The sequence below is a fragment of the Rattus norvegicus genome, chromosome 17 (assembly GCF_021556685.1).
Source record: "Rattus norvegicus strain SHRSP/BbbUtx chromosome 17, alternate assembly SHRSP_T2T, whole genome shotgun sequence".
Taxonomy (NCBI): domain Eukaryota; kingdom Metazoa; phylum Chordata; class Mammalia; order Rodentia; family Muridae; genus Rattus; species Rattus norvegicus.
Window position 1 is genome coordinate 2,996,125 of NC_141550.1, and position 16,547 is coordinate 3,012,671.

Sequence of the window (16,547 nt, forward strand, 5' to 3'; positions counted from 1 at the left end):
AAGAACCTCAAAGGTGGCTGCTAATTTACACCCTGCACACAGGAGGGCCACTTTGCCACCTCCCCATTCTCAGTCCTCTGATAATTCAGGTTAGGGACAGTGGTCACATGCTCACTACAATGAGACTTAGTAGCTCAGGCATGCACTCCTGGAAATCACTCAGCAGAAGAGGTCAAAACACACTATACCAACCTTAGAAGCATCCTCAGCAAGAGAGCTGAACTTGCTGTAGAAACAAGGCACCTGTAAGATCCCTCCTCTTCTGATTGCAGGGTCTTCCTAGAGGCCCTGATTGGCCAGTGGATCTTGTGTGCCATAAGCACCTATCTTAAGGTTGGATTGTGCTGAAGAGACACATCAGCTTAAGGTTTCCTGGGCCAGCATTCCAGTCCAGGAGCTGACCCTTTTAAGATCCACAAGATTTGTGTTTCAGTATCAAATATGCCTGTCCTCCATTATCCCACCTTTCTATCTTCCAGCAGGAATTTCTTCCCCCTCCTCCTCCCACCCATTCTTCTTGTCCTCATTCTCCTCTTCCATATACACTGCTCCTGTTTTCCTTCTCACGCTCTTCCTCCTCCACTTCCTGTTCAGTTTCTTCTGCTCTGCCTCTTCCTCCTCCTTCTTCATCTTGTTCTCCTTCTTCTTGTCTTGTTCCTCTTCTTGTTCTTTTCACTCTTCCTCTTCCTTTCCTTTTCTACCACCCCTTTGTCTTCTCCCTCCTCCTCCACTCAAACTATACCTCCTTGAATCAAGATGGATAGCTTCTAAAGTCCATTATTTACTATATAACCCCTTGAAAGATGGGGTCTTCCCAATTAAAAGAACTTTTTGGACAGAAAATAGGATGTTTATTTCTGTAACTTCACACTGTAGCTAATATTCATCTGCTATATAATGTAAGGGTCTGAATATCACTGAAGAGCCCAGACTTAGATAGTAGGCAAAAACAAAGAAGGCTTATTGTGCAGAGATGGTCTTCATACAGAGGTCACCCATTCTTTAGAATACCAACCCCAGGAAAAGCACAAAATCATTTTATAGGGAACCAGGTAAAATCTCTAGCATAATAAAATATTTCTTTGGTGGATGCTATGAGGTCACACATTGTCAGTGTTTTGCATCCCTGTGTTATGAACTTTAAACCATGTAATGAAATAGGGCTGCCCAGTGCAAATGGCCCATTCGGAGAAAAGGTATTTCCCATATTTGTACTTATAGCTGGACTGGTCTCTGGAGCAAGGGGTGTTTATGAATTTGTTCTAGATTTAATTGTCTTTTCCTAGAGCTGGTGTATCATGACTTTCTCTATATTAATTGTGGTCTATCCTGAAGCTGGTGCTTTATGGCTGCTTTTTCAAACAGGTGTGGTGTTCCAAATGGATGAAAGGGTTGCTTCAGTGGAGATAAAAGGGGTTTATCTTTCCCTTTCAAAATAATTCTGCAGAAATGGGGTTTATCTTGTTCTTTCAATATGAGAATCCAGACAACTCTGGGAAAAAAGTAGGATATGGATGGCAATCTCAGTGGAGCACTATTATTAGCCAGCACATCTTCCTCAGTGGGAGGTGAAAACACATATCTGTACTAGCAGAGGTTTTCCAGATGAACAGAACCCAAAGCATGGCTCTCTCTATGTATGGATGAAGTGGATATAGAGAAATGTCTCATGGAATGTTGTCCACGAGTAAAAGAATGACTGTGTAACAATGGAAAGTTGAAGAATACAGTCGTGTCTATATGTCTCAGCTGGTCTTCAGCATATTCCAGAATTCCTAACACGGAACCTCTAATGCCAGAAAAATAGTGATCTCTCTTGCCAGAGTATGGCAGGAAGAAAAAGAAAAAGAGTTCCCATCTTCATCATCCTTACATATGTAAGCTTCCAGCAGAAGATAAAGATTTTTCTTGTGAACTCAAAAGCTCCAGAAAAAAAGAGGGGTTTTGCCATGTTATATATTCCAAATAAGAAAAAGACCTCACCTTAACCACCTGTTTCAGTTTAGGTAGTTGACTGCACTAATTTGATGTGAAAGGCATTTTACCTCATCCTGAGTGCTGTGTGTCTGAAGGCTGTGAAATTCTAAAGAAGACTCCATTTCTTTTTTTCCTTTTCTGTCAAACCATATTTTCTTTATTTGCACTTCAAACGTTATCCCCTTTCCCAGTTTCCACTCCAGAAACCCACTATCACATAGCCCCTCCCCGGCTTCTCTGAGGGTGCTTCCACAAACCCACCCACTCTTGCTTGTCTTCCTGGCATTCCACTACACTGAAGCATTACAGCTTGACAGGACCAAGGGTCTCTCCTCCCACTGATTTCCAATAGGGCCATCGTCTGCTACAGATGTAGCTGGAGTCATGGGTGGCTCCACGTGTGCTCTTTTGTTGGGCGTTTAATGCCTGGAAGCTCTGTGGGATCAGCTTGGTTGATATTATTGTTCTTCCTATGGGGTTGCAAACCTCTTTAGGTCCTCCAATCCTGTTTCTAACTCCTCCATTGGGGACCCCGTACTCAGCCCAATGGTTTGCTTTAAAAATCCACCTCTGTATTTGCCAGGCTCTAGCTGAGCCTTTCACGAGACAGCTTTATCAGGCTCCAGTCAGCAAGCATTTCTTGGCATCTGCAATAGTATCTGTTTGGTGACTGTATGTGGGGTGAACACCCTGTGGAGTATTCTCTTGATGTTTTCCCTTCAGTCTCTACTCCATACTTTGTCTCCTTATTTCCTTCTCTGGGTATTTTGTTTCCCCTTCTATGGACTGAAGCATCCACACTTTGGTCTTCCTTCTTCATGAGCTTCATAGGATGTGTTAATTTTATTGTGGGTATTCTGAGCTTTTGGGCTAATACCCATTTATCAGTTTGTGGATATCATGTGTGTCTGTTTGTGACCGAGTTGCCTCAGTAACTATGATATTTTATAGTTCCAACCATTTGCTTAAGAATTTTATGCAGTCATTGTATTTAATGGCCAAGTAGTACTCCATTGTGTAAACTTAGCACCTTTTCTGTATCCATTCCTGTGTTCGAGGCCATCTGAGTTCTTTTAAATAAGGCTTCGATAAACATAGAGCAGCATGTGTCCTTGGGAAATGACACCCTTGACATTAGTCACAAAAATATAAAATACATTGTTGTGACATTAACCAAGCAAGTGAAATGTCTGCATGACAAGAAATTTAAGCCTCTGAAGAAAAATTGAAGATCTCAGAAGATGGAAAGATCTCCCATGCTCAGGGATTGGCAAGATTAATATTGCAAAAATGGCCATTTGGCCAAAAGAAATCTACAGATTCAATGAAATCTCCACCAAATTTCCAACTCAATTATTCAAAGACTTAGAGCAATTTGCAAATTCATTTGGAATAACAAAAAAACCAGAATAGCATACAAAATACTCAACAATACAAGAACTTCTGGGGAAATCATCATCCCCAAGCAGTACTACAGAGCAATGAGGATAAAAACTGTATGGTATTGGTACAGATACAGGCAGATCAGTGGAACAGCATTGAAGACCCAGAAATGAACCCACACTCATGTGGTCAACTGATGTTTGACAAAGGAACTAAAACCATCATGTGGAAAAAAGATAACATTTCAACCAAAGGTGCTGGTTCAACTGAAGGTTAACATGTAGAAGAATGCAAATTGACCCATTCTTATCACCCTGTACAAACCTTAAATTTAAGTGGATGAAAGAACTCCACATAAAACCAGATACTCAAAGTAATAGAAGAAAACTTGGGGATGAGCCTCAAATACATGGGAAAAGGTGAAAATTTACTGAACAAAACACCAATGGCTTCTCTGCAGGTGTATGTGTTGCTGCAAAGTTATAAAAAATGGAATGCTGTCTTTTACCCTCACTTGGTCAGCACCACAGTGCCCCTAGTTATCTGGTAGATATCTTAATCTCAATCAGCAAAGCCTCTCACCCTCTTTGCTCTAGCCCCTATAACACTGCCTATGGCCACTCACTGAGCCTGGTAACAATCTGTCTACCAATGCAGTCCCCAAGGCAGGCTGTCACCATGCCAGAAATATACATCTTAATTCCATGGTGGCTTAGTATCCCAGCTGACCCATACTCTATTAAACTTAATTCCCCGCAAGAAACAACACACAATAACCTCTGATCCAATTGATAAGATCCTCTTCCCTCAAACTTTTCTGCCACTCATCCTTCCCTCTCATCCAATGACAGGCCTCGTCCTATCTTGTACCTGCCTTCACCTGCTTAATGACATCACTCACTCCTCCATGCCCTTTAAGATGACTGTGCTCTGTGCTGTCTTTCCCTGGCAGGTGAGCATCTATGACCGTGAAGGCTGAGCTGTTCAGTTTCAGCGGGTACAAGATCTACCTGGGACATGGGCAGCACTATGCCAAGACATTGGAAGGTTTTCCAGTTTTCTTACTGGCAAAAGTGAGTCTGCATTCCTTTCCAAAAGGAATCCTAGGCAGATGAACTAGACTGTCCTCTACAGAAACACACACACACACACACACACACACACACACACACACACACACACACACACACACACGAAACACAGGCTGAAGAAATTCAAAAGAACCCGCAGTACAGTCACATTCCAGGGAATCATCCCTGTGTGACTTGTGCTGATATGATGCTAAGAAGAATCAGAAAACGGGAGTCAGGAAAGCTCATTGAGAGCAGGCTATAAGGACTGACAAAAAAAGCAAAAAAGGTTAAGCGGTTATCAAAGATAGCAATGGTCGCTGCCAAGGCCCCCACAAAGGCAGCCAATAAAGAAAAGATTGTGAATCCTGTGAAGGTCTCTGCTCTGAGAGTTGGCAGGAAAAGCTTATTTGGTAAATCAGAGTTTAAAATAAAATCTGTCTTTAACTCTAAACAAAACAAAACAAACCAAAAAATGTAAATGTGGATTGGAAAACTTTTATCACAATTTTTATTTTTTTTTCTTTTTTTTTCGGAGCTGGGGACCGAACCCAGGGCCTTGCGTTTGCCAGGCAAGCGCTCTACCGCTGAGCTAAATCCCCAACCCCTATCACAATTTTTAAATTATAGGCTTTCTCTCCAGTATGTATTTTTCTATGTATTTGGAGACTATTATGTTGGGAAAAGTCTTTGTCACATTGGTTACATTTGGAGGGTATCTCTCCTGTGTATGTTCTTTAATGTATTTGCAGTTTACTGTGTTGCGAAAGGCTTTATCACATTGCTTACTTTTGTAAGGTTTCTTTTGGTATGAACTCTATGTGTCTAGAGACTATTTTGTTGTGAAAAGGGTTTAACACATTTACTACATTTGACGGGTTTTGCTCCTGTATGAATTCTTCTATGTACCTGGAGTCTACTGGGTTGTGAAAAAGCGTTATCACATTCATTACATATGTAGGCTTTCTCTCCAGTATGAACTCTATTATGAATCTGTAGTCTACTGGGCCGTGAAAAGGCTTTATCACATTCCTTACATTTGTAGGGTTTCTCTCCAGTATGAATCCTTTCATGTATCAGGAGTGTATTGTGTTGCGAAAAGGCTTCACCACAGTCACTGCATTTGTAGAGTTTGTCTTCAGTGTGAATTCTTTTATGCCTCTGAATGTTACCGTGGTCTGAAAAGACTTCATCACATTCATTATATTTGTAGGGTTTCTACCCAGTATGAACTCTTTTATGCCTGTAGAGGATATTGGGTCATGAAAAGGCTTTATCACATTCATGACATTTGTAGTGTTTCTCTCCAGTATGAACTCTTTTATGTATCTGGAGGCTAGTGTGGTATAAAAAGGTTTTATCACATTCATTCCACTTGTAGGGTTTCTCTCCTGTATGAATTTTTTTATGCTTCCGTAGGCTACTGTGGTCTGAAAAGGCTTTGTCACATTCATTACATTTGTAGGGTTTCTCTCCAGTGTGAACTCTTTTGTGCTTCTGGAGTCTACTGTGTACTGAAAAGGCTTTATCACATTCATTACATTTGTAGGGTTTCTCTCCAGTGTGAACTCTTTTATGCTTCTGGAGGATATCGTGTCGTGAAAAGTCTTTATCACATTCATTACATTTGTAGGGTTTCTCTCCAGTGTGAACCCTTTTATGCTTCTGGAGGATATCGTGTTGTGAAAATGCTTTATCACATTCATTACATTTGAAGGGTTTCTCTCCAGTGTGAACTCTTTTATGTGTCTGGAGGTGACTGTGTCGTGAAAAGTCTTTATCACATTCATTACATTTGTAGGGTTTCTCTCCAGTGTGAACTCTTTGATGCTTCTGTAGGCTACTGTGTACTGAAAAGGCTTTATCACATTCATTACATTTGTAGGGTTTCTCTCCTGTATGAATTCTTTTATGCGTCCGTAGGCTATTGTGGTCTGAAAAAGCTTTATCACATTCATTACAATTGTAGGGTTTCTCTCCAGTGTGAACTCTATTATGCTTCTGGAGGCTACTGTGTTCTGAAAAGGCTTTATCACATTCATTACATTTGTAGGGTTTCTCTCCAGTGTGAACTCTTTTATGCTTCTGGAGGCTACTGTGTACTGAAAAGGCTTTATCACATTCATTACATTTGTAGGGTTTCTCTCCAGTGTGAACTCTTTTATGTGTCTGGAGGCTATCATGTTCTGAAAATGCTTTATCACATTCCTTACATTTGTAGGGTTTTTCTCCAGTGTGAACTCTTTTATGCTTCTGGAGGCTACTGTGTACTGAAAAGGCTTTATCACATTCATTACATTTGTAGGGTTTCTCTCCAGTGTGAACTCTTTTATGTGTCTGGAGGCTATCATGTTCTGAAAATGCTTTATCACATTCCTTACATTTGTAGGGTTTTTCTCCAGTATGAACTCTATTATGCCTCTTGAGTCTACTGTGTACTGAAAAGGCTTTATCACATTCATTACATTTGTAGGGTTTTTCTCCAGTATGAACTCTATTATGCCTCTTGAGTCTACTGTGTACTGAAAAGGCTTTATCACATTCATTACATTTGTAGGGTTTCTCTCCAGTGTGAACTCTTTTATGCCTCTGGAGGGAACTGTGTATTGAAAAGACTTTATCACATTCATTACATTTGTAGGGTTTCTCTCCAGTATGAACTCTATTATGCATCTGGAGTCTACTTGGTAGTGAAAAGGCTTTACCACATTCATTACATTTGTAGGGTTTCTCTCCAGTATGAACTCTATTATGCCTCTTGAGTCTACTATGTCGTGAAAAGGCTTTATCACATTCATTGCATTTGTAGGGTTTCTCTCCAGTGTGAACTCTTTGATGCCTGTAGAGTATACTGAGTTGTGAAAAGGCTTTATCACATTCATTACATTTGTAGGGTTTCTTTTCAGTATGAAGACTTTCATGCTTTTTAAGTTTACTGTGATTTGAAAAAACTTTACCACATTGACTACATTCATAAGGTTTTTGTCTAGCTTGTGTTCTTTTATGTAGTTGGAGAACTGTGTAAGGAGCAAAGGCTTCAACACACTGAATAACTTCAGAGGGCTTCTTTTCTGAATGGATCCTTTCATTCCTTTGAGCATGACTATGAGCATGTAAAGCAAAGGGTTTTCCACAGTGAGTATATTCGGAGGGAATCTCTGCACTCTGACTTCTTTCATGCCTGAGAAGATAATATGCACATGTGAAAGGTTTACCACACTGATGAACACTTTCATCTGGATGATTTAATGTTACTGTTTCTCTAAATATAAAGAGGCATCTGGCCTTAATTTTTTTTCACTTCGTTCACATTCAAGCTTTCCCTTGACTATGGGCTGTTTTGCATCTTCCAAGATCCCTGAGATGGCAGAGCATTTATTACATAGCTCAGATTTACATATCCTTTTTCTATAAAAGGTTTTTCCCAAATTTGAAGAAAAGCAAAGGAGCTCAGAGCTTTAACACACTAAGTATATTCCAATATTTACTGTAGTGTTGTTCATACTATATTTGGGAAGTAATCCAGGAGAAACAGAAGCATTTCTCCATTCCTAGTACTCAAGAGAATTTATTACAAATTGAGGTCCCATATGTATTGCCAATGAAGTTGGAAAAATCATTAATTGTAAAACATTTATCATGTTGAAACAGTCTAGTATAACAGCCATCCACTATATATCTTCTCATTGTTATGGGAGAGAGAGTGTCAGAAAAAGATTGAGATACATAGATAGAAAGATAGGTAGAAAGATAAATAGATGGAAGGATGGAAGGATGGATGGATATGATAGATAAAGATAGATACATAGATGGATAGACAGACAGACAGAGAGAGAGGTACATTGTTTCCTTCAAAATCCCTTTTATATACATGGTTTGTGTTTTTATGATATATGACATATCTATGAAAGGAAGATGAACACATTGCATTCACATAATTTAACACTTTGTTCTTCATAGACAAGTGATATAGGGATGGAGGTTAATGCACAACATCCTTCTTACAACAAATAATCTGCCAATTTCACTAAATCTAACAATATCACTACTAATATCTGAATAAGCTAATTAGAAGCTTTTCGACATGTATTTGTCAACCATTCAACATGTGGAGCTTTTACAAAATTAGCAGAAATGTATTGGCAGTTGTACAGTGTAGTTGTAATAGGGCTGTCTTTCAAATGGTGATGTACACTAAGGCATTGTTTCCAAGTCCACTTTCTTAAAAAATTGCATTGCAAAAACAAATCAGATAAAAGCACACGAAATACCATGGTTTTGTTAGAATGTATCAATCACCAATATATTTAAAGCAGTTCTTATTTACACTGTTGCTTTACTTTCAAACTTTCAGCACACATTAAAATTTCTTCAGAGGCATATTTGTATGAGCTTGCATATAAGAAGTACCTTCTCTGTCTTCTAGAACTTTGACAATGTTCCTCAATATTTTTTTCTTCCCAATTAAAGCCTGAAATAGAGTAAGAGAAAAACTATGAATGGAAATTATGGAAAATGTAAGTTACAATGTACAGTGAATCTTAAGGTCATGCATGCTTTACTCACTAAATTCTCTACCCATCTCAATTGAAAGTACAGAAGTGCTTCAAAACAAAGAAGGGATTTCTCCAATTTGAAAACAGGAAAGGGAATTTATACTCTTACCTATAGCATTGAGGTTCTTGTAGGTCTCCAGCATGACATCTTTGTAGAGCTTCTTCTGGAAGGGATCCAGCAAAGCCCACTCTTCCTGAGTGAAGTTCACATGCACATCCTCATAAGTCACTGTCTTCTCGAGTATCCCATACATGGGTACAAAAGAAAGCACAATAGAGACAACATTGGGCATGTATTCTTCATAAACAATGTGTTCATATAATTATGGGGACTATCAGACTTATTTCTTGACTCCAAAGTTCTACTGTAACTACCAATACATACTTGTAGGAAATGTATTAATGAGGTTCAGCCCTGTCATTTCACAGCCTGTTCAATAGGATGTAGCCTTTCTAGTGAAATGACACCTACATATGGAAAGTGGACATAAGCTCTACAAGATCAATAGTGCTTACCACACATGGAAGAAATTGTATTAACACTAACAATTATTGACTGTAAAAATCAGTTAAAAGCTGGGTCTATTGTCCTATGCCTTTAACACTGCAGTAAAAAGACAGAAGCAGAATTATCCCATTGAGTCGGATGCCAGTGTGGGGTATATAATGAGTTCTAGAACAGCCAAAGGTACATAGTAAGACCCTGTATCCTCTACCAGAATTGACTAACCAAACCAGAAATATAGAAAGACCTCAGGTTTTTCCTTAAATCTATAAGAGCATTATACATAAAATCCAGTTCTATAGTCATCTTCCAGAAACCTGAGGTGAAGAGGTACAAATTGTAAGATTAACAAGATATTACCAAAAGGGAATATATGTTTAAACATTTCCAATTAGGCAGGGGGTTGGTGATTTAGCTCAGTGGTAGAGCGCTTGCCTAGCAAGCCCAAGACCCTGGGTTCGGTCCTCAGCTCCGAGGGAAAAAAAAAAGAACTTTACAATTAGGCAGAAGAAAATCTTAGCTATATGAAAGTTGATTAGATGTAAACAACACAGTGCAGGAGAGATGGCTCAGCAGTGAAGTACACGGCATGGTTCTCATGCTTTGACTGGGAATCTGCATGTAAATTATGCAGTTCCTTATCTCTAATTGGATTTTGATCGATCAAGATCCATTGACAGCAGCCAATGGAAAGGGTAGAAAAGGTGAGAATTCCAGGTTCCCAAAGGTGAGGAAAGAGAAGCAGGAGACAGGAAAGAGAGATTTGTCTTGCTTTGGAGAGAGAGCCGACAACCATGTAAGATGTCCAGAGGAGTGTTCATTGCCCGCAACCCCAGGTTGGAGATTAGAAATGCAATTAGGCTGAGAGTAGTTTTATGGTGGTGAGTAATGAAAAGGTAACTGGGCCACTGAGCTAAGGGCAGATATAGAGTGTCGAGCAAAGAGTAACGGAGAGGACACACTAGCTGTGGGAAGCTTGGATGAGACATAAGTCAGGATAAACATATTAGTGTGTGTGTGTGTGTGTGTGTGTGTGTGTGTGTGTATGTGTGTGTGTGTGTGTGTGTGTGTGTGTGTGTGTGTGTGTGTGTGTTCTATTGTGTGACACTGTTCCCCCATACAAGGGAACCAGGGCAGGGACTGGAAGTGTACCTGTCAGGAACTTAAGGCCGGATAGTGAAAAGGTTACATGCTTCAGGAAGAGCTCTTGCAGGTCCTACAAATAAGTAAAGTAAACTGCTTGTATTTACAGCAGGATCACAGCTATCCATTATCCTACTTTCAGCAGGTGTCAGACCATTGTCTGGCTACTCTGAGGACTAGACACACCTGAGGGATATATTCATGCATATAGGCAAAGGACTCATAGTCTTTCTAACATAAAGTCACAACAAACACAACAGGTAGAAAGAAGGTCAGTGAATGCCCTGCAATGACTGAGAAGACTCAGAAGTATTAACATTATGAGTACATGGTACCCTAGGAAATAGAATGATAATGACTAAGAAATTTCAAAAATCAAAATGTGGGGTAAGTTCAGCACAAAAGCATATGCTTGACATATAAAGACACATTCATTCCAGGCCCATGTATATCAATAAAAGAGAAAGGCCAGACATGTTGGCCCACACTTGATTCCAGCACTAGACCCCAGAATCAATTTGATCCCTACATTCAAGGCCTGCCTAGCATATAGGCCTACTTTAAGGATACCCACGGCCACAAAGAAAAACATTGTCTTCAAAAACAAAACCAAACTTGAAAAATATGAAAACATTAGTTAAGCAAAATAGCTTAGCATTGCTTCTTCTGTATCTCATATGATTTAAGGACAGAGCCTATTAAAAGGAAGGCAGGACAGGAAGGAAGGACACGTGGAGGAAGCTGAAGGATGAATTTCAAGGAAAACAGAATAGCAGAAATAAATGGATATTGATTAAGTCTATAGACACTCAAATCCCATCCCAATAAGGAATTGCCTCTTGTAGGAGTCCTTCTCCACATATTCTCACCAACAAGTCCACCAACAAGAAACAAATGTTTAAAGTCAACATACTATCTGGATGCTCTTTCATCCACCTAACTATGCTAGCCCACGCTCTCTATAGGTTCACGGTCATTCCATGACAAAAATGCATTTAATCTAACATCAAGGACCCTTAAAGTCTGTTACAGCATGTACAGTGTTCAAATGTCCAAAGTCTCCTGCCACCCTCAAGACAATCTTTAGACTGTCACATACTCTAAAGTCTGAAAGCAAGTTATATCTTTATCACATAAAATGGCAAATCCCATGGGGTAGAGAGCTGAATTCCCAGAAGTGTGGACAATCCTGAGACCTCAGTGGAGACCGCCACTTCTGCCCACTTCTGTTCCCATTCCTCAACCAAAAGGAACCTGCATAGTGTCCCCTGGATACAGGAATATAGGAGTGGTCACTGGCAGGAACCTGCTGATTCCTGAACTGAACTGGAACTGAACTGAACCAATACCAGAGCTCCCTCCACCCCATTCTTGTGGGTGGGACAGCTGGACCCTCAGAAGTGTGGACAATCCCGAGAACTCACAGGAGACAACTACTTACTGCACACCTATCTGACCAAAGATTAAACCTCCTAGTGACATCTGTGCCCTCTGGGCACAGGGACCTAGGAGCAGTCAGGGACAGGACCTTTCGAGTTTCTGCCTGTGCTCAGAGCTGAAAGGCAGTCACAAGGAGTCACACCTGAGAGCAGAGGTAAGATCAACTTTTCTGTTCCAAGCAACCTGTCCGGTGGCCTCAGGACACACATGGCAGAAGAATTCTGGGACAGGACACTTCTGGTTTCTGGATGTGCCCGGAACTGAACTGAATGAATCCCACAGGTCCCAGCACCTAAATCCCGTAGGGGAGAGAGATAAATTCCCAGAAATGAGGACAAATCTGAGACCTCAGGAGAGACCGCCACTTCTGTCCACTTCTGATCACATTCATGGCCCAAGGGGAACTTGCATAGTAGACTCTGGATACAGGAATAGAGCTGCAGTCAGTGGCAGGAACCTGCTAGCAGTTTCTGATGGAGCCTGGAGGTGAACTGAACTGGTCCCATAGCTCCCTCTACCCAAAACTGTAGGGGAGAAAACTGGACACTCAGAAGTGCAAACAATCCTGAGAACTCAGGGGAACCAACTACTTTCCGCCCACATTCTTCACACAAGAGGAAATTTCTTAGAGCCATCTGTGCCCTTTGGGCACAGGGATCTAGAAGCAGTCAGGGGCAGGAAACTTCTGGTTTCTGCTTGGGCCAAAAGCTGAAAGCCAGTCACCAGGATAGCCTACACACCATGAGCAGAGGTAAGACCAACACTTCTGTGCCAGCAACCCACCTGGAGGCTTCAGGTCAAACAAACCCAGGAGTAGGTCTCTGTTCCCAGATTCAGCTGAAAGAAAACAGGCCTACAGGAGGGTCAAGCTACTGTCAGAGACAGCAACACAAGCTAACAGCAGAGACAACCAGCACAGGATCCTTATCAACAGGAACCAAAACTTAGCTTCATCAGAGCCCAGTTCTCTGAGCAAAACAAACTCTGGATTTCCAAACACACTGGAAAAGCAAGATTTGGATTTAAAATCACATTTTACGATGATGATGGAGAACATAAATAACTCCCTTAAAGAAATACAGCACAGAACAAGTAAACAAGTAGAAGCCCTTAAAGAGGAAACACAAAAATCCCTTCAAGAATTACAGGAAAATACAACCAAACAGGTAAAGGAATTGAATCAAACCATCCATGATTTAAAAATGGAAATAGAAACAATAAAGAAAGCACAAAGGGAGATAACCCTGGAGATAGAAAACCTAGGAAAGAGATCAGGAGTCGTAGGTGCAAGTGTCAAGTGTCACCATCGGAATACAACAGAGAGAAGAGAGAATCTCAGGGGCAGAAGATACCATAGAAAACATTGACACAACCATCAAATACATTACAAAATGCAAAACTCTCCTACTCCAAAACATCCAGGAAATCTAGGACACAATGAGAAGGTCAAACCTAAGGACAATACGTATAGGAGAAAATTAAGACTTAAAACTTAAAGAGCCAGTAAATATCTTCAACAAAATTATAGTGAAAACGTCCCTTACCTAAAGAAAGAGATGCTCATAAATATACAAGAAGACTACAAAACTCCAAATAGGATGGACCAGAAAAGAAATTGCTATTGTCACATTATACTTAAAAGACCAAATGCACACAACAAAGAAAGAATATTAAAAGCAGTAAGGAAAAAAGGTCAAGTAACATATAAAGGCAGACCTATAAGAATTACACCAGACTTCTCACCAGAGACTATGAAAGCCAGAAGATCCTGGGCAGATGTCATAAGAACAGGAGGAGAACACAAATGCCAGTGCATGCTACTGTATCCAGCAAAACTCTCAATTAATATAGATGGAGAAACCACGATATTCTATTACAAAATGAAATTTACACAATTTCTTTCTAAAAAGACAGCCATACAAAGACAATATGTGGAAAATTCCAAAACATGGAAGAAAACTAAATCCTAGAAAAATCTCATGCAATGAACCCAAAAGAAGAGAACCAAACAAACATAATTCCACCTCTAACAACAAAACTAACAGGAAACATAAATCACTATTCCTTAATATAGTTTAACATCAATCGATTCAACTCCCCAATAAAAAGATGTAGACTAACAGACTGGATATGTAAAGAGGACCCAGCATTTTGCTACATACAGGAAACACAACTCAGAGACAAAGACAGACACTACTTCAGACTAAAAGGCGGGAAAACAACTTTCCAAGCAATTGATCTGAAGAAACAAGCTGGAGCAGCCATTGTAACGTCGAATAAAATCGACTTGCAACCAAAAGTTATCAAAGAAAATAAGGAAGAAAACTTCATACTCATCAAAGGAAAAATCCACCAAGACAAACTCTCAATCCTAAATATCTATGCTCCAAATGCAATGGCACCTACATTCTTATTAAAAAAAAACAAACTTACTGAAGCTCAAAGCATACATTGCACCTCACACAATAATAGTAGGAGAACCCCACTCTCATCAATGGATAGATCATGGAAATACAAATGAAACAGAGACATAGAGAAACTAACAGAAGTTATGAGCCAAAAGGACTTAAGAAATATTTATAGAACATTTCATCCTAAAACAAAGGACTATACCTTCATCTCAGGACCTCATGGTACCTTCTCCAAAACTGACCATATAATCAGTCACAAAACAGACTTCAACAGATATAAAAAGATTCAAATAATCCTATGCATCCAATCAGATCACAATAGACTAAGGCGGGTCTTCAATAACAACAATAATGGCAGAAAGCCCACATATACATGGAAGTTGAACAAAGCTCTACTCAATGATAACAAGGAAGAAACAAAGAAAGAAATAAAAGACCTTTTAGAAATTAATGAAAAAGAAGGCACAACATATCCAAACTTACGGGACACTATGAAAGCAGTTCTAAGAGAAAACTCACAGCTCTGAGTGCCTCCAAAAAGGAATAGGAGAGAGCATACATCAATCAACAGCTTGACAGCACACAGAAAAGCTCTAGAACAAAAGGAAGCAAATACACCCAAGAGGAGTAGAAGGCAGAAAATAATCAAACTCAGGGCTGAAATCAACCAAGCAGAAACGAAAAGGACCATACAAAGATCAACAAAATCAGGAGCTGGTTCTTTGAGAAAATCAACAAGACAGATTAACACTTAGCCAGACTAACCAGAGGGCACAGAGGGTGTATCCAAATTCACAACATCAGAAAGGAAAAGGGAGACATAACAACAGAATCTGAGGAAATTAAAATAATCATCAGATCCCACTACAAAAGCCTATATTCAACAAAACTGGATAATCTGGAGGAAATTGACAATTTTCTAGACAAGTACCACATACCAAAGTTAAATCAGCATCAGCTAAACCATCTAAACAATCCTATCCCTCCTAAAGAAACAGCAGCAGTCATTAAAGGTCTCCCAACCAAAAAGAGCCCAGGACCAGATGGGTTTATTGCCGAATTCTATCAGACCTTCATAGAAGATATCGTACCAGTACTGTCCAGACTATTCCACAAAATACAAACAAACAGACACAAACCACACAAAAACCCAACAAAGAAAGAGAACTTCAGACAAATTTCCTTTGTGAATATTGACACAAAATTATTCAACAAAATTCTTGCAAACCTAATCCAAGAACACATCAAAATGATCATCCATCATGATAAAGTAGGCTTCATCCCAGGGATGCAGGGATGTTTCAACATACAGAAAACCATCAACGTAATCCACTATATAAACAAACTCAAAGAAAAAAACTACATGATCATTTCATTAGATGCTCAGAAAGCATTTGAGAAAATTCAACACCCCTTCACAATAAAAGTCCCAGAAAGATCAGCAGTTCAAGGCCCATACATAAACATAGTACAAGCAATACACAGCAAACCAGTAGCCAACATTAAACTGAATGGAGAAAACTTGAAGAAATCCCACTAGAATCGGGGACTAGACAAGGCTGCCCAATCTCTCCCTACCTGTTCAACATACTATTCGAACTCCTAGCCAGAGCTATCGGACAACAAAAGGAGGTCAGGGGAATGCAAATTGAAAAGGAAGAGGTCAAAATATCACTATTTACAGATGATATGATAATATACTTTAGTGACCCCAAAAGTTCCACCAGAGAACTACTAAGCCTGATAAACAACTTCAGCAAAGTGGCTTGGTATAAAAGTAACTCAAACAAATCAGCAGCCTTCCTCTACTCAACGGATAAACAGGCTGAGAAATAAATTAGATAAAGGCATTCCTTCACAATAGTCTCAAATAACATAAAATACCTTGGTGTGACTCTAAGCAAGCAAGTGAAAGAACTTCAAGTCTCTAAAGAAAGAAAGTGAAGAAGATCTCAAAAGATGGAAAGATCTCCCGTACTCATGGATTGGAAAGATTAATAGGTTAAAAATGGCCATCTTCCCAAAAGCAATCTACAGATTGAATGCAATCCCCATCAAAATT

The 16,547-nt window shown here is 39.7% G+C and overlaps 1 protein-coding gene across 3 annotated transcripts in view; it reads right to left on the reverse strand.

Moving 5' to 3' along the window:
* Positions 1 to 4,963: 4,963 nt before the first annotated feature.
* The window catches only part of Zfp808 (zinc finger protein 808), a 31,728-nt gene continuing 20,144 nt past the window's right edge, over positions 4,964 to 16,547 (reverse strand). For 2 of the 3 annotated variants that reach the window (XM_087591799.1, XM_087591800.1), the window contains exons 2-4: positions 9,096 to 9,219; positions 8,841 to 8,901; positions 4,964 to 7,611 (exon numbers count right to left, since the gene is read on the reverse strand). In XM_087591799.1, coding sequence (XP_087447925.1) covers positions 5,691 to 7,611; positions 8,841 to 8,901; positions 9,096 to 9,219 — 2,106 coding nt within the window. In that variant the 3' untranslated portion in view covers positions 4,964 to 5,690. Of the gene's footprint in view, positions 7,612 to 8,840; positions 8,902 to 9,095; positions 9,372 to 16,547 lie in introns of those variants that run through there. The other variant, XM_087591798.1, reaches the window with a different exon arrangement.